This window comes from Belonocnema kinseyi, chromosome 2 (assembly GCF_010883055.1).
Source record: "Belonocnema kinseyi isolate 2016_QV_RU_SX_M_011 chromosome 2, B_treatae_v1, whole genome shotgun sequence".
In the NCBI taxonomy this organism is placed as follows: Eukaryota; Metazoa; Arthropoda; class Insecta; order Hymenoptera; family Cynipidae; genus Belonocnema; species Belonocnema kinseyi.
In genome coordinates this window covers 65,340,137-65,359,023 of record NC_046658.1, presented here as the reverse complement: position 1 = coordinate 65,359,023, position 18,887 = coordinate 65,340,137, and the positions used below count along the sequence as shown (strand labels likewise).

Here is an 18,887-nt window from a genome sequence, read left to right as displayed (position 1 = left end):
CTTTTAGAAAATACAGATGTTTTGAAGAAATGACGAAAATAAATTACCTGTCGTTAAATAAAAAATTATATGTGAAAAATCCTTTGATTACGTCAGTATAGCTAAGAAGTATTAGAACTAATTTACTGTACGCATGGGTAAACTAAGCTAGAGTAGATCACTTTTAAGAGTAGGTAATTTGTATTTAGTAAAATATGTAGAAAAACAAATTTCTTAAAGTTTTTGATCATAATATTTGGCACAATATTTAGCACAATGGGCAATATTTTTTGAGAAGATTAGAAATAACAAATGCGTAAGATAATACATTTATTTTTTGTTTGAAACAATCAAATATAACTATAATATGTGAAAATTGTTTTATCGAAATAACGTTTTTTGTTGGTAGATGTCCATTCTGTTTCTTACCAATTCTATTCGAGTTTTAAACGGTCTGATTTAAATTTCAGGGATCTATTTAAGTCTAACTGGTTCCTACGCAACTTATGAAACAAGAAATGAAATGTAAAAAAGTTATCTACCTGCATTCTATTTGGTTGTCACAATGCACCTAGCACTAATTAGAATCTTTAAAAAAGAAGTCCGCAGAAAAGAATAAATTGTAGTTAAATGGGCGTTTCCACGGAATGTGTCGTTTTTCTGTCACCTTCACTAAAAAAAAGTTCTAGTTAAAGTTACCAGATGCGTCTAATTAAAAAATTTCTAGTTATTTTAATCCGAAATTATGGTAAATATGACTAGAAAATTTAGTTAATGAACTCTGGTCGATTTTTTCTGGTTAAAACTGTTCTGGTTAATATTTATGGTAACACAAGTGTCGCGATGTTTTGTCGATTTTCAGAAATCTTTTGTCTTATGTCATTTTGCTGGATGTGTTTAAAAATCAGTGCTGCAGGAATATTTCTAAACGAGGCACAGATTTTTCAGGTGCCTTTGAAAAGTATTCTCTAAAATATTAACATTGAGAAAATAAATAAATAAAGTGAATGTTCGAGAATGTGGGTATTGACCAAGTGATCTACATGTATATGATGTAAAATCACGAACAAAATAGTCTTAACGAATAGTTTCAGAAACAGAACGCATCAACAATACGCTACTTTCCGTCGATTGTTGTATCTATTGCCATTTATTACTACATTATATTCACCTATAGACTATAGGGAGGCGACATTATAGCGAAGCGGAACATAGTTGCTGCACTTTGTTGTCGGAAACTTTTGCTGGATTATTTTTCTTGGGAAGAACATCTGGTTAAGTTTACAAGAACATCTGGTTAAGTTTTCAAGAACATCTGGTTATGTTGACCAGAAAGTTGTGTTCTTCAGCTACCAGAAAACTGTCTGGTAAATATTTCTGGTTAACCTTACCAGAACTTCTGGTTATATTTACCCGAATCCCTGGTAGCATTAACCAGAAAATTATCAACCAGAAACTTCTGCTCCTTTTAACCAGAATTTATAGTAAGGGCATATTTAGCACTCTATTCTAGTTGAATTAACCAGAATTCTGGTTGTTTCAACCAGAATTTTGTTTGAGTTTTAATATTATATAACAAAATCTTACAGATATTACAGAAGCACGCATAAAAGATTGAACCTATAATAGTTGAAATGAATCCCAAAATTATACCTATGTAATATTTGTAAACAGCTACAAATTAAATCATTTGCATGCTCACAGCTTTCCTTTGCAACGCTTGAAAATGCAGGGAAAAGTCATGTTAGTTCAGTCGAGCATAAGCTACTGAAATTTCATAGATTTGACATTATGCCGCTTTTACATTTAAAATATCCACTTCAACGTCTATATGTATGGGAAGTGCGCATAACTACGAAGATAAAAAGTCTATTTATTTTTTAAAAGATTTAGGTGGCCAGGAGAAACCATATGAAGGAAAAAGTTCGGGTTCTAAATTTTTGCAGTATCATAAATTCAAACATTCGAAATTTTGTATTCGTAACAAAAATGCGCCCCCTCCCCCACGTCATCGTACTTTACTTTAAAAATACTTTAAAAATCAAAAGTTACATGTCAACAAAAAGTGATGTTAAAAAAAGTTCCATTTTATTAAAAGAAACAACTTTTATCTAATACTTTATTTCAAAAGTTTGGAATATTTTGATACATTACAAAAAATAGGCAAATAATGGAAAAATATTACTCGTTTTATCAAATTACACATTTCAAAATATTTTAACAAACTTCTACATTTTTTCGCAAATCCGTTTGGTAAAAATGAACAATAAAATCGAGCATTTGGTTTATAGAAAAAACAACCGACTTTTAATAAAAAAAGATAAATTATGATGATTTAAAATTCAATAACAAAGTTTAGAATTCTTAAAAAAAAGTCCGCAATATTTCTTTGCAGACACTCTTTATACAGTTTTAATTAGGCGTGGATCCAAAGGGAGGCGATCAAGGAGATCGCCCCCCCACCCCTGAGCTTGCGAAATAATACATATAAGGCGTTATGTAAGGTTCTAATTGAAAGCATCCTGAGCATTCAAAGAGAAGAACCAACCCTCTATAATCTTACATTCATAAAATATTATTAATTGAATTAACCTTAGCGGCTTGTTAATTACAATGTTTTATACAAACTGTTTGCATGCTCGAAAATATTGACCAAGCTAAAAAATGCGGCTCTACATTTATTTAGAATGTCGGAAAAATGTTTGAAATGTGCACAGAGAGAAACTTCAAGAGATTAATTCACTGAAGCGCGTGCCTTTAGAGCTATAATTTTTACGTGCTTTAAACTCTCGGACTCTATGATCTCAAAGCACAGAATTCAAGAGCTGGGAGCGAAAGAACATGGCCTTATGACTGTAAGTTCGAGGCGTATGCTTTAAAAGCAAGGGTTCCGAGATCTTAGTTCTCGCTTCAAAGCGTGATAAATCAAGGAGTAGTGATCAAGGGGTAGTAGCAACCCGAAGATTGCTCTCTGTGTAGGCCTTGCGGTTTGTTTTGGAATCATTTTGTTGAGAAAATGACACTTTTCGTGAAAATATACACTGCCCTGAAAAAGTTCGAACTCACTTTAAAAAATAGTTTTTTTTTATATTTATTGCTTTAATTATACCGGAGCTAAAAAATTTCTCTTTAAAAGGTTGATTGTTTTCGAAATTCTGTTTAAAATAAGCACAGGGCGAAGCCAATTTATCTAGTTTTTAAGTAGATATTGCAAAAATAGTGTAAATTTCAATGTTTTATTAAATTTTCAATCAATTCCGAAATAGTCAACGTTTTACAATGTTCTTGGGCTCATTTTGAAGCTTTTTTCACCGTATCACAATAGCTTACGAGTATAAATTGTAAACAAATTTCTCTTCGAATTGCAAGAACTTGAAGTTGCAATAAAAATGTTGGATAAATTTGAAAACATCTTATCTGCAGGCAAATCAGAATAAAAGTTAAATAAATATATATTTTAGGGAAACTACATAGAAAATTCATGATTATATGTTTCATGTATTTTACAAAAATATTTTTGTTACTAAAAATAATATTTCAATTTTTCCAACTTTTTTGTTACAAATTCAAGTTTTTGCAATTCGATAGGAAATTTTTTACGATCCATACTCGTAAGCTGGTGTGATACGGTGAAAAAAGCTTTAAAATGAACCCAAGAACATTAAAAAATGTTGACTATTTCGGAAGTTATTGAAAATTTAAGAAAATGATTTTCCTAAGTGAGTCCAAACTTTTACAGGGCAGTGTATATGGGCCATTCCAAAGATTTTCTTAAATTCAGTCAAAACTCTGTGCGATTTAAATGGAATTGAAAAATTGCAGATGATCCTGAAAGGAGACCACAAATTTTCCAAACATCCGAAAAACTGATTTAAAAACACGCATGTAATTTTTATTACTGTAAAGTATATAAAATATTCTAAGAAACCAAGAATGAATAATAATACGATATAATAATCATTACTTACTAGATCTTGACTAGAATCTTTTTTCTGTTTCTTTTTCAGCAAGAAGTTTTCTTTTTCGATATTTTGCACCGGAATTCATCTCGTTCGCAAATAATTTTTATGCACACAACTTATCTAGTACACTGAAACCGCGTTTATATCCGCAGATTAGCTTTCTTGGCACGTGATACTGCGCAGTGGTGGATGCCATGCTGATATAAATGAGAGTAATGACAGGGATATAAGCGCGAGAGGAAATAAGTTAGAGTGGATATAAATGCGGTTCCAGTGTATATAGTTGAAGTGTTGTCGGCAAGAGGTGAAAAACGACTGATTATTTTGGGAATGTGAAAGCGATGAGAAAAGGACATAGTTTTCCAAACGTTTTTGAAGTGGGAAAAATGAGGAAAAGTTGATTCCCTAACAGCGCGGAACTTTCCGGGAACGCTCCAGGAACGTTCCGCGGGAAGCTTCAGAATGTTTTAGGAACGGTTTCTGGGCGTGTATAGTAATCTCCGCTTGGGAACGTTCCATTGGGACGTGAGGGAACCTTTTATTATTGTTATTTTTAACAACAATTATCTTGTAAACCGTGAGAGATAGGGTAAAAATAGATGTCACTTTTGAGTTTTGAGTACCGACTGACGTCAATTTTGACCTCTCACTTAAGGTTTATCGGATATTCATTGATAACAATAACAATAACGTTAATTTATTCTTTGAACATCATAGTGGAATGTTTCTGGAACATTTTACTGGAACGTTCCCAAGTGGCGGATATTTTACACGCTCAGGGAATGTTCCTGGAACGTTCTAAAGGTTCCCTCGGAACGTCCCGTGCTATTAGGGTTGAATAGAGAAATTCGAAGAGACGGATGGGGGCAAAGATATCTTGCCCTTCTCAAATCTACATGATGTTTAACACAAATTTAAGTTTCTGTGTTTGTTGGCCAAAAGTACATGATATTAGGTAATAATCAGCTTAAGTTAAATTACGGTTGAGGCGGAAAATGTGTAAAAATTTAGAATAGGCAGCTTTGGACTTAATAGAATTAGGATTTTTCGAGACGAGATACGGTTCTAAAAGTGTCTCGCCCTTATAGCTATTATTTATTATGCCATTTAGCTAGGTCGCCAAAATATGTCAATCAAATAAGTTGCCGTCCATAAAAGACGTCTGCAAAATTTCCGGAATTTCAGCCTCCTTCTCCATGCGTGTCCGATTTTGTCCGATTTTAAGACCCCCTTCCCTAAATGACGTCCCAAACGCAGGTACCCCTCTCCTTTTTCATATATTTAATTTTTTCATTATTATGGAATTATAAGAGATTACAGCCCTCGTTAAATTGAAAAAATGTATTCTTATAATCAAACATAGAACTTTCTGTCAAAAATTACATTAAAAAACGATCTGGTAATACCAGATGGTCTACTAATGGGACCTACTAAATGACGTTAAAATCGCTTGAATCACCGAGGGAGAATTCTAAATCGCCTACATATCATCAGGTAGAGGAATTTTGTGAAATGTACCTCATTACATGAAAATTATTGAATTTGAAAAAGTGGGCGTCCAAAAATGGATTGACTCCCCCCCTTCTTGACCACTTTTGACCGACTTGCCCCCCCCCCTCCTCCCGGGCTACTGACTGTGGGCGTCTTTTATGGACGGCTCCTAAGGTATTAGAGTTAAAGAAGGAGCACAGATCCTTGAGCGGATTAGTTAAGAAGTTTTTACGGATCATGGGACCTAGATTCGGAAAAACAGGTACCAAGTTTTCACCGTTCCAGGCACCTGAAAATGCAGGCCGAGTGAGGTTATATGTACTTTGACGCTTCAAGTGGAAGTATTGTCCCTACTTTGCGACTGTTTATTCTACTAGCTCCTACGTAGCCACTTCCAAAGATATTTTCATTCTATTTTGCTTCTTCTAACTTCAGCCCCTACATTGAAGGTCTTGCCTCTATATTCTTGAGTTTTACTTATGTTTCCTTTAAAGCTCCATATTCTCCGTAGAATTTTTAAATTTTCTTTCAAGGCTCTTAAATTTTAACGTACGCAATATGTGGCGTCGTTGCCTGAACCGCTGGGGCCTCGTGATAGATACTTTGTTGTTTTCTCTGAGATTCCATCATCACAGTTCGTGAAAGCAACATTTTAATTGGTTTTAAATAATAAATATGGTAACATCGAAATGTATTCAATAGGAAAGAAGTTTGCCCTAATCTGGTGGCTGCAAGCAAAAGAAAAAATGCAAACCAGCGCTAAGATTTTAAAGATAGTTATAAAGAATCCATATCCAAACCCCCCCGCCCCCCAAAAGGTATCAAACACACGAGAAGAAACGTTAAAAGAAAAAGGTAATAAAGATACAAATCTTTCATATTGAGTTTTTACTGTACCATAAAAAATAACTCCAAATTAATTAAAAAAGATTCTGAAAAAATATATTTTCCTTTCAAGCAATTTAAATTTGCATTGAAGAATCACGAAACTGAATGATTTCAGTTTAAAAATTTTGAAAATAGGGCAATGTCAAAACCTTACAAATGGAATATTTTAAGATTAGATCCTTGGAAATTATTTATACTTAAAAGTGTTCAAAATTAAATAATTAAAAATTGCAAACTTTTGAATTTGAATAATTATAAATTCAAAGCGATCAAGATTTTACAATTTTATATTGACAACTAAATTGAATCATACAAAGTTGAAGCTTCTGAGATTATAGAATTCAAAATTCTTATTATAGAACAAAATTATAATTTGACCTTCAAGCTAGTTAGGCGAATTGTTATAAAATCAAAGAATGAATTTAATTATACTGAATCAACTTTCAAACTAAATAATAATTTTAAATGGGAAATATTAAAAAAAAAAATTAATCTACTCCAGAACGTTGAAACTTAAAGAAATCGAATTTTATTTTAAACTAACAAAATTTATATTCACCAAAAATTGTGATATTAAAAGTTTTTTTAATCAAAGCCTTTCAAATGTCAATTATTTGTGTTTAATTCAAATCACATGAAAACTAATAATTTTTAAATTGATAATTAAACTTTCCCAAATTCAACCAATTTTCTTCAAATTCTAAAAACATGAAAAAAGAATAATTGCCTTTCAAAAACAACATATTTCCCTGTCGAGAAATTCTGCGATTTCAAGTGTAAGTCCCTGCTGATTTCAAAAGGATTCGGTCAGCGATGATTGTTTTTCGTACGTTATTCTCCAAAAAACCGAAGTTGATTACATTTGACTGATAACCACTCTTAATAAGATCACCGATTGTTATAAATATATACCAACGATTTTGATGACACATTTACTCAAATTAATCAATTGTTTCTTCAAAATGTCATATTTTTACACCAATTTATTTCTGTATGCCGAGGGATCGATCACTCCAATATTCCTGATATATTCACTAAATATTTCCATACACGTATTCTTTCCATATTCTTTTTATTCTGGATATTCTATCTAATCTCAGATATTTTTGATATTTCAAAATATTCCCAAATATCCCGAAATATTCACAAATATTCTGACATATTCCTCGATTTCCCTTTGCATTCTACACGTTTTTAAAGATTCCAAATTATTTTAAATAATTCTAAAAAATGTTGAGAAATTCCAAAAAAGTTTATACAGGGTGGACACGCTGGGGCTTACATATATGGCGAGTTGAATGTTACCCGAATTGCATAACAGCAGGGCAGAAGCCATTATACAGGGGTATTTTCATATTTCGCGCCTTTAAAGTTTCATTTCGATTGGCCATTCCGTCAAGTCCGTGCATCTTCGGATCAAGTTTATGATAGTTTCCATGGTTGCGTTCGAAACTTCAAACGGATACAAGTGGCAAAAAAATATAGGTTATGTTATATAAAAATTACAAATAATAAAAGTGTTTAATTAATAATGAAGTGAGACATGTGAACTGAGAAGTGAACGTAATTTTTTTTTCTTTGCTAATACCATTATAGAATAGCTGCTCAGTGACAACTACTATAAAATAGTAATAATATTCTGCGCTTCCGGTGGGCGAAGAGTTAATGGTGTTTAACGCTTATTTTTACTGCATAAAAAAAGGTATGTTATGAATAGACAGGATATGTTTTACATAAAGTGAATGAAATATTACATGCGTAAACTTTAAATTGACATTGCCTATATTTACTGACAGAGACTAGGGCAAACAGGTGAATCTGAACATAACCACTTGAAGTTTCGAACGCAACCATGGAAACTCTGATAAACTTGATCCGAAGATGCACAGACTTGGCCGAATGGCCGATCCGAATGCAACTTTAAAGGCGCGAAATATGAAAATACCCCTGTATAATGGCTTCTCCCCTGCTCTTGTGTAATTCGGGTAGCATTCAACTGGCCATGTATGTAAGCCCCAGCGTGTCTACCCTGTATATTATTGTGTAATTACAAAATATGTTCAAGTGTTTGAAAGGATTTTAATGAATTTCAAAATAATTTAACGAGATTAAACAATTCTTTTGAATTAAAAAAGATTAAAATTGATAAATGAATTTCAAAAGATTTCAAGTAATTTTAAAGAATTTAAAAAGATTTTAGAAGAATTCCAAAAAGTACAAGAATTTTCAAGAGATTTTAAAGACTTTAAAATACTTTTTATAAGTTCAAAAGATTTTTAGTCATTTTGAGGGATTTTCTGGCAGTTCAATCGATTTAATATAGTTTGAAATTTTAAATAATCTTTCAAAAATTCAAATGAGTTTAAGGATCTTCATGTAATTTAAAAATATTGTTATGTATTTAAAGAGATTTTTAGGAGTTTCAAGGGATTTAACGGGAGTTATTTGATTTAATTTTTTTTTAAGTTTATAATTGAAGTCCAAAGTTTTCGAATTAAATAAAAGATTTCAAGATATTTTTAATGAATTTAAGGGATTTTAAGTAATTTTTAAGAATTTTGAAGGAATTTCGGTAGAATTTAAATGATTTCTAAGATTTCAAGGCAAATTCTAAAGTATGAATAATGTTCTTGAACTCTTTAAAGTCTGTTAAATCTTTTGAAATCTTTAGAAATCCTTTAAAATCTATTAAATTTCTGAAAATATATTTTGAATTTTTTTAATCTTTTGAAATATCTTGAAATATTTTTAAGCGTAGCAATATTTTTTACAGAATGAGTTACAAAAATTTGCAGATGGCCTTGTACAGCTGTAGATTATATTTCAGATTTTTTTGCATACTTCAAGCTAGGCTAGCCGAGAGGCTTTAGGCGTTAGGAATGCGAAACTTTTATAGGGTTCGAATCCCCGCGGCGAATAAAAACTTTTATAGCGTGCGATTATAAATAGCTTAGTGATTGTTTAATAGTAAATAATTGTGTCCTTAAACATATGAACAACTATTAGAGTGTCATAGTAATAATATAATAATACAGAAGATTAATTTTGTTGTGACGAAAAAACGGTTATGATTTTATAAAACTGTTCTCTATAGTTTCGGGACTAGTGCAACGCAATGTAAAACAAAGACGATTTTGACTTTTATTAAACTACCAAGCGTATCCTTTACTATAGGATTAGTTCTCTAAAATTTAATGGGTATTTTTTCCGTGTGCAAAATAACTTGAAACATTACGCAAATGTCAGTATGTCTTTTTCTTGCTCCATTTTGTTAATTTTTCGTCAGATAATTTTATTCTGTAAAGGAAGGTAGAGTGTGGAACGATAAATTAGAAACAAAAACTAAGCTTCTATTTTGACGCCCCAAATGGAAGATGCGGAAATTTGTGTCCATAAGAGCGCTAAAGTAGTACTACGATAGTAAATACTGGTCAGTCAGATGGCTATGTATACGCGTGCGGGGGGTTGGTATTAGCTAATCCGCCACACGATCCTTATTCAAAAATTCAAAATTGAGGGGAATGCTTAAAATTAATCATTTCAATCAAAATAATAGAATAGAGAAAATTCATCTGAATTTTTCTTTATGTGAGCCCGCCAAATTAGCTGGTATCCACGTGACGTCATCCAGGGAGCGGGAAGAGTCGTTGACTCAGCTATAGGGGTGCCATCGTGCGAACTAGAGATCGGAATCTTATGGAGGAATCCATCTTAAACAAACATAGAAATACTAGCGCCAGTAATAGTTCTACAAAATCAAATCTGGCGCATTTTTCGAGTATCTCTTCAGGTCCAAAGTACAACAAAAAATGGAGATGGCTATTGTTTAGTTTTTCTCGTTTCCCCTTCCAAGGATTCTGTCGTGACCGGTCCAGGAAAAAAAAATAACTCGTGGTATTAGAATTTTTTACCACGTTACAACTCTTTACATGGCTTTAATATAATCTGAATAGAGTTGGTTTCATGAAAATAAAAGAAAGCTTATTTAATATGAATATGTTTGAAATGGGCATTGCAGGTTCAAATTAATATCTGCAGTTGGAAGATATAGGGTTCTTTTTTCCTGTGTATATCTAAATTATTATTGGTAGAGTAAACAGGGGTATTACCGACACCTACTTAGTGAATGAAACCTTACGACATCACCACATTTCTCCAGGTTTTACATAAATTCCAACCGAGAATAAAATAGTATCTTCGTCTAAGAAAACGTAAACAAACAGATCCAACCAATATAAACGTGTTTCACTGATCCATCAATTCACTGAATAAAATTCAATCCCTCTTTATCAATGTGCTTCATAGTTCTGTTCCGGTCTATTATACAATTTTAAACCCTTAGATGCTAGGTACTTCACTACTACGATCTGTATGAATCGCTAACACATTATAACATTTTCCAGGTTCTAATACGTTATAACATTTTAAGGATAGAAACCCATCAACCACACCTTCATCAATCCTACATAAGAATAAGGTCCGTGTCCGTCCTTAATTATTCAAATCAGTTTACAGAGACTCAAAGCACATCATCCACAAACTCAGTAGCAATAGTTCTACTCACAGTTCTACTCACAAGCCGCCATATTGAAAATGTATAGATTAGATAAGTAAAGGACATATAACCAACCTAGCAATTAATAAATAACTACAAAAAAGAAACTAATAATCAAATTTCCCTGACTTCCCTTACAAACTTTTTTATCCTGCCATTTCCCTGACTTCCCTGACATGTGGCCACCTTGAGAAATGGCTTATCACATTCAGCAAAAAAGGGTTTCCGCGTAGGAAAGAAGATTTAAAAAGAAGCGTTAGCCAGTATTTGGAAATGAGCCTCAAACCGAATCCATTTGCCAATGGCATTCCTGGTGACGCTTGGTACAAAGGTTTTTTAAATCGCCATCCAATAATAGTCCAAAGAACCAGTGAAGGTGTCTCAGCAGCTAGTGCTACATTTGGCGAAGCCGATGTTCAAGAATGGTTTGCAAATACTGGAAAATTTTTAAGAAACGCAAATTCGACAGAAATTATTAACGATCCATCGCGAATTCTAAACATCGATGAAAATTTTCTTCAACTTTGTTCAAAAGGCTCAAAAGTATTAGCGATGAAGGGTTATAAAAACGTCTATGAAGTTGATGTAAGGCAAACCAAAACTAACATTACCGTTATGTTCACAATTGAGGCTTTGGATGGGAGAAGGGCACATAGGCCCATATGCCTTTTCCCCGTAAATTACGTTAAACGACAGGGGAATGGCTTTTACATATATCATATAAAGGATATTTTATAATTCGCATGCTTACATGAGTTCTAAACATTACAAGGTAAGCGCGCCTTGATCTACTGCAGTCGTAGACTTGTTGCATTCTCATCAGAGAAGGTATTAGATTTGTGTAAAATTTACCCCCCTCCCCCCAGTTTTGTGAATGTCCACGTTTTGAGACCTGATAAATTCAAAAAACTGGTTTTTACGAATGTGTCTGTATGTCTGTATGTCTGTCTGTGAAAACGATAACTTTTGAAAAAATCAATCTATCAGATTGGTTTTTGGTACACTTGTTTAGTGTTCTAAACTAAAGGTCAAGTTCGTAAGCCAGTCATTTTGGACAAAAAATCCCCTTTTTGAATGCCCTACAAGATTAACATAACAACTTTTTGAATATTGTTGTAAAATCAAAAATTCAAATTTTGACAGCATACAAAATAATTAAAAGTCCGAAAAGTACATTTTTCGGCCAAGCTGTGCCAAATACGGTAAATGATGGCAGAACAAAAAATGTGCATTTAAAAACATCTACAAATTTGTTATTAATTATTTTTTGATAGGATGCATAGTTTTGACTTTAATCATAAAAAACATCATGAAGGGTAAAAAAATCTGCCCGCTGCGTGGGCGCATTCTTAACACAACTTTTATCTTTTAATTTATTTTTCATCGCGTGTGCGATGTTTCAAAAAATTAAATTTCTTATGTGTTTATTGCTATTTTTTACGATTAAAATCAAAAACAGAACTATCAAAAAATTGTTCATGACAAATAAATCATTTTTAGATTCTCATCAGAGAACGTATTAGATTTGTGTAAAATTTGCCCCCCCCCCAGTTCTGGTCAAATTTCTACGTTTTGAGACCCCCTAAATCTGAAAAATAGATTTTTACTAATGTGTCTGTCTGTCGGTTAGTCTGTCTTTTGGGATTTCCTTGAAAAATCAAAAATTCTAATTTCGACGGCATAATGTACATTTATGGGAATGATAAAAAGTTTCAAGGATAAACTCGAGTGTGAAGCACGAGATACGTGATGAGAATGTATTCGTTAAGGCCAAAGGAGATTTAACAAAAGAGATTTCACAATTGCCAAATTACTGTTGCGGATGCTTTCACCTTTACTTTTAAAAAGTCTATGCACAAAGATCGAGCACGTAGCGCGCTAGGAGAATGTGCCCGCGAAGCGGGCAGATTTTTAATACTACGACTATAATAGTCGAAGAGCCGAGGCCGTTTTTGGCGAGTTATTAGGTAACGATTCTGCCACTATTTTCCTGATTGTTGAGAATGTACTGATCACGAAATGTGGCTTCTCCAGGGGTAATCCCGGGGAGGTGTTTATTTACTTATTCAAAGTTGTAAAAAAAAAATGATTAAAATAGGTCATAGGGTAACGGCTGAATCTTTCTGCGTTGAATGTGGAGACAATTAGACAATGTTCCGTGCAATTGGCAGAACAATAGGCCGTTGCGGAATGGGGGATGTTATTTCGGGGATAACATCCTGGCAGAACATCGCAAACTGCCCGGTTTTGACATTGGTCATTGTGCGATGTTCTGCCAGGATGTTGTCCCCGAGATTTTGTTCTGCCTTTTCGAATATATGTTTTGAATAGTGAGTAGAATGTTATATACAAAATTTGGGTCTTAGAAAATAACTTTAAAATGACATATTCTTTTACACCTCTAGATCGTTCTGCCGCCCCTTCCGCACCGGCCTATTGTTCTGTTAATTGCACGGAACACTGTCTAATTGTCTCCACATTCAACACAGAAAGATTCAGCCGTTACCCTATGACTTATTTTAATAATTTTTCTACAACTTCGAGTGAGTAATTAAACACCTTCTCCCCGGGACTACCCCTGGAGAAGCCACATTTGGTGATCAGTATATTCTCAACAATCAGGATAATAGTAGCAGAATCGTTACCTAATAACTCGCCAAAAACGTTAAGGGCTCTTAGACTATAACGCGTTCAGTGAAATTAACTAGCTAATACTCCGCACTTCATTATAACGTGTTTGTGAAAGAAACTAATGAAGCTAATGAAGACGAAATGTAATGTAATATTAAAAAGTTAACATGAATAAGTAATCATTTTGCGTATGAGTTCTTTAAAGGATAAGTTACTATACCTATTGCAAAATACAGTTTATATATTGTACAAGTTTTCACGTACTTATGTTAAAATAAAAACTTTCTTCTTAATATTCTCGAAACACTACTTTGGCTTATGTGCCCTTCTTCCATCCAAGGCCTCAGTTGTTGCTGACGGTCGAGTTACTCTATTTATGCTAGTTTATTCAAAAAAAAGAAAGGCTTTCCAAATCTAAAAAGGCACACCTAGTGAGTGGAGATATAGATTGAGTGATAATGGTTGGATGATAGCAGATCTTTTTTTACGATTACATAGAGCAAGTTTTGTATAAAAGTCTAATGAAACAAACTGTTAAATTTCCAATACTTCTTTTTGTAGACGGGCATAAATCTCACTTGACGTAAAAGTCTGTCTTCTGTGTGGAGAATTACACATAATTTTAATTGCATTATATCCAAACGCAAACAGAATTTTACTACCAACAGACGTTGCAGCCTTTAAGCCTCTGAAACTTAATTGGAAATTAGCAGTTTTGGCATGGAGACTGCTGCATTCAAATGAAGCTCTGAAGAAAGAACATGCCGCTCCGATTCTTGCAGTTATCATAGAAAAGTGTTTCAGAAATGAAATACTAATCAACGGATTTGTTGCATGTAGACTTTATACCTGGAATCCAGATGCTATGGAATATTCCAAATGCTTAGGCAAACAAAGTTCTCAGATCACGAATAAGGTTGTAGATATTGAAAGACAAGGCGCTAATAGCGATCACACTGCTCTTGATTTTCAGATTTAGAAATAATCAGTGCTACTGCATTAAGAGAATGTGAAGAGTATGATCTGTTGAAAGAACACCTACTGCAATCTATGTCTATTTACGGAGTATGGCGAGCTTTCAAAACTAGACTTGAATATGATGAAAATCGCACACAAGAGAAATATGATTTGCAGCAGAGCTCACAACGTCCAGAGTTACCTGATCACAGTGACATCATTGCTGAGAGCTCTATAACAGAATCCGAAATCCGTGAGAAGACCAGCATTGGTGTGTCCAATGTTCATGACGAAGGATATAATGCAAATAATACTTTGCAGAACATTATTGTGATCAACATCCCAAACTCGGAAAAGGCGACTGTTTAGGAATCAGATGATAACAGTTTAAATTTTCAAGATCAAATTAATTTAGAGGAGAATTTGATTCTTCCATTAGACGATGAAAGTGCCAATGATCAGATATTAAGGGAACCAAGAAATGATTTTGATGAATATCTATCACATACTGGAAATACAAGCCCGTCTCTACCTTCAACATCTGATCAAGATTTTGTAGGTAGAAGTGAGGTCTATGACAGAAACAAGAACAAGGAGTCAACAGTTAAAATTTCTGACACCTTGTACTGGCCATAAACACCGAAAAGAAAAGAAAAGTAAAACGCTGAAAGAATACCCTACAGTGTAACTTCTGACGTGGCTGAGTCCATTTTATAGAAAAATTGTTTGTCTGAAAAGGGAAGCTACAGCAAGAGCAGAAGAAAGATTGAAGTCAAGATTGCTGCATAAGAAAAAAAATTGCAGAAGCTCAAGACAAAATTCAAAAAAGGTTAGAGAAGAAAGAACTGAAGGCTAGGTCAATTCAGGAGAAAAATAAAAGAAAACTAGAGGCAAAACAATTAAAGGAAAGAACAAAATTAGAGAAAAGAAAGCAGATTTTAAAGACCAATGCCCAGAAACCAAAGCCAAGAGATGAATCAGAAGAAAATAGTTCATACTAATCAACTGAATCATTGGACGATGATAAAGATGATGATGATACTGACGATTATGGAAGTAGCTAGGATAATAAGAAGAATGCAGGCATACTAAAAAAAGATGAAATTGGAAATAATTTTAGAAAAGCCTATGAAAAAAGTAGAAATCCAAGTGATACCAAAAATTATCTCTTCAAGAACTTTTTCCTCTCAGACAAAAGTAGTTTTCTTAAGGTAATTTAAGCCTCTGAACAAAATATTCATTTAATTTTTTAATTTTAAGAGCCGATTAACTGGATAAAATTTACTAAGTATATAATAAAAAAACTATAAATTCCTTACTATGTGTCAATTTTTTGTGGGATTTTAATATTTTTCATATTAATTACTGAACTACACATTAATTATTATCTTCACTTTAAATTTCTTTCACAAAAATAAATTATTTTAGAAATCTGTCGAAATGAACATGACCTCATTTTCAAAGTTACTTCTTTGTTTCATAAATTTCACGCTCCTTTACATATATACCTTCAAGTTAAATTTCTAGTCATTTCCTAATCAAAAATAGCTTCAAAGTAATTAAATTGCGGATATAAAATTGGTGTCGTTCTATGACTTGAGCAAAATTTTGAAAAATAAATATATCGAGTACTTGATGAAGAATAACGATACTGAGAGGTAGCATTTGAAATCGTAAAAAATCTGCCATATCTCACGAAGTCATCTTCATTAAAAGATAATATACGAATAAATTAATATTCTCCTTTTTCTCAAAACTTGTTCTTGAGGTCTCGGTAATGCCCCTGTTTACCCTATATCACATTTATGAATGATCAAAATTGAGTTAATTCCATGAAGATTTGATGATACAAATTTTTACTGTGAAAATTTTTTCAATATGGACATTGGTTTTTAGAAATTGTTATTAACCATTAAAATAATTTTCTTTGATAAAGTTTCGTCTTGAGAAATAATTTTTAAAAACCCAACTAGGTCTGGTCACAGTGAAAAATCAAACTATGAAAAAAATGCCAAATTATAAAAAATTTGTAATTTAATATAATTGTGCTCAATTATAAATTCTTTAAAATAGAGTAATTCTGCTGATAATTTGTTTTTAAAAACATCAAAACCAGATGAAAAATACTAACTGTAATAGTGATAATTTGAATTCTTGATTTCGTTAACAGTAATTTTGCGATTTTTGTAGGAGGAACCGGATTTTTGGGAAAAATTTTGGTGGAAAAACTTCTACGAGGTTGTCCAGATATAGGAAACATCTATCTTTTAATGAGGGTCAAGAAAGGCAAATTAATAAATGACCGGCTTAATGAACTTACCACCTTGCCCGTAATTTACCAACTATTTTAAATAACTTCCTTATGAAAACCGAAAGAAAATCGTACATAAAATAAAAATTTTTAAAAAGTCTCAAATATTGAATAAATTAGGTAATCTTACGTTTCATGTTTCGCTTCTTGAACTTATGTTGGTATTCTTAACAGATTTTCGCGCCCTTAAGAAAAATAAATCCAGATTTTCAGAAGAAACTTATACCAATCAGTGGAGATGCAACAAAATCTGGATTAGGTTTATCAGATGAGGATCGTGCATTAATAATAGAGGAGGTATTTTTATATATACTTTTTAGACAAAAAATGTCTTAGAAAACTATCTAAGCTATTGATAAATATTTTTAAGGTGTCCATCGTATTCCATGCAGCTGCCTCTACTAAATTTGATGATCCATTACAATTGAGTGTACCAATTAACGTTAATAGCGTAATAGAATTGATCAGTATTTGCAAAGAATGCCAGAAATTGAAAGTAAGCTTAGAAAATGTATATAAGTGTATGTGGAATGCATTTAAAACACATAAACTTATATTTTCTGATCTGACCTTTCTTTAGGCCGCTGTTTACGTATCTACAGCTTTTAGTCAATGCGTCCATGAAAATATAGAAGAAAAAGTATACCCGATACCTATGACGTATGAAGAAATTGATTACACTGTACAGATAATGAAGCGACGGAATTTTTCAGAAGAGGAAGAAGTTCAATTCACTAAAATGTATGAGACTTTTTTTAATACAAAAACTAGTAAATTGATAACATAAAAATGATATATTACAGATTACTGGGGAAATTTCCAAACACATATGTGTTTACTAAATCGATTGCTGAAGGAGTTTTAAATGAAAAAGCAAGGGATCTACCATTTTCTATTTTCAGATTTCCTATAGGTAATTTGAAGCGGAATTTTTGATGGTCTTTTGTTCGCTTATGTATCAGTATGTTGAATCCTGAATATTTGAAATTATTAAAAATTCGAAATATGAATCATTTTTGCAGCTCTTGCAACTTATAAAGAACCCGTACCTGGATGGGTGGACACTGTTCAGGGATTTAATCAAGCATTAGTGGGGATCGGAATTGGTGTGATACGTGTATTGAATATTGATGAAAATGCAAACTTGCACATGGTACCTGCGGATTTCGTCTGTAATGCTTTAATTGCTACTGCATGGGAGACTGGTACTCTTGAAAATAGGTATTACATGTACTGTTTATAACAATGTATTGGAAATATGTTAATAATAGAATTAGTATAATAGTTCATTCAATTGAATACTGAAAAAATATATTTTTATTCTCTTATAGAAATCCGGATGAGTTGCCAGTGTACAATTATGTTTGTGGTAAAAACAATCGGATTACGTGGTATGATTTCAGGCAATTGTGTCTAAAACATGGACCTAAGCAGATACCAATGAACGCCATTTATTACCCTGATGCTTTTTACATCAAGACTCTTGAAATATACGCTTTCTACAATTTCTTCTTGCATCTCATCCCAGCCTTATTAGGAGACGTTCTTCTGAGAATATTAGGAAAAAAGCCTATGTAAGTTGTTAATAATCAATGCGAATTGTCTTTTGGAATAATAAACAAATGTTTTCTATCTAGACTTCATAAAATATACAAGAAGGGAAATATATTACTGGAAGTTACAAGATTCTTTACGTTGTGGAACTGGTCATTTGAATCTGAAAGGGTGCAATCTCTGTGGAATAAACTTTCTAGAGGTGACAAAGACCTGTTACCCTTTGATTTAACATCGTTAGATTGGGAGGACGCAAATATTGAATGCTGGAAAGGGACTCTGAAGTATGCACTGAAAGACAACGCGAGTTCGGAAGAACGATTTCGTAAATATACCAGGTATTAAGTTTACTAGAAGAACGTTGATTAATTTACAAATATTTTTTTAATTCATACTAAAATCATGTTTAACTATTGTTATATCTAATAAAGTTTTTGTTACAGACTTTACACAGTTCATCGCACGATTCAGGTTTTATTTGCAACTTTCATACTTTGGCTCATCTGGAAATTATATTCCTGCGTATAAATTGAATAAAAAATTTCCGAGGGATTACAAA

At 32.7% G+C, this 18,887-nt stretch overlaps 1 protein-coding gene across 1 annotated transcript in view; it reads left to right on the top strand.

Annotated features, from left to right (window-relative positions):
• Positions 1–18,887, top strand: part of LOC117167515 (fatty acyl-CoA reductase wat-like) — a 72,610-nt gene extending 53,723 nt beyond the window's left edge. Inside the window, exons 2-10 of the mRNA XM_033352515.1 lie at positions 16,654–16,793; positions 16,949–17,071; positions 17,145–17,270; positions 17,355–17,515; positions 17,578–17,687; positions 17,797–17,995; positions 18,106–18,348; positions 18,412–18,666; positions 18,772–18,887. Coding sequence (XP_033208406.1) covers positions 16,734–16,793; positions 16,949–17,071; positions 17,145–17,270; positions 17,355–17,515; positions 17,578–17,687; positions 17,797–17,995; positions 18,106–18,348; positions 18,412–18,666; positions 18,772–18,856 — 1,362 coding nt within the window. The 5' untranslated portion in view covers positions 16,654–16,733 and the 3' untranslated portion in view covers positions 18,857–18,887. The remainder of the gene's footprint in view (positions 1–16,653; positions 16,794–16,948; positions 17,072–17,144; positions 17,271–17,354; positions 17,516–17,577; positions 17,688–17,796; positions 17,996–18,105; positions 18,349–18,411; positions 18,667–18,771) is intronic.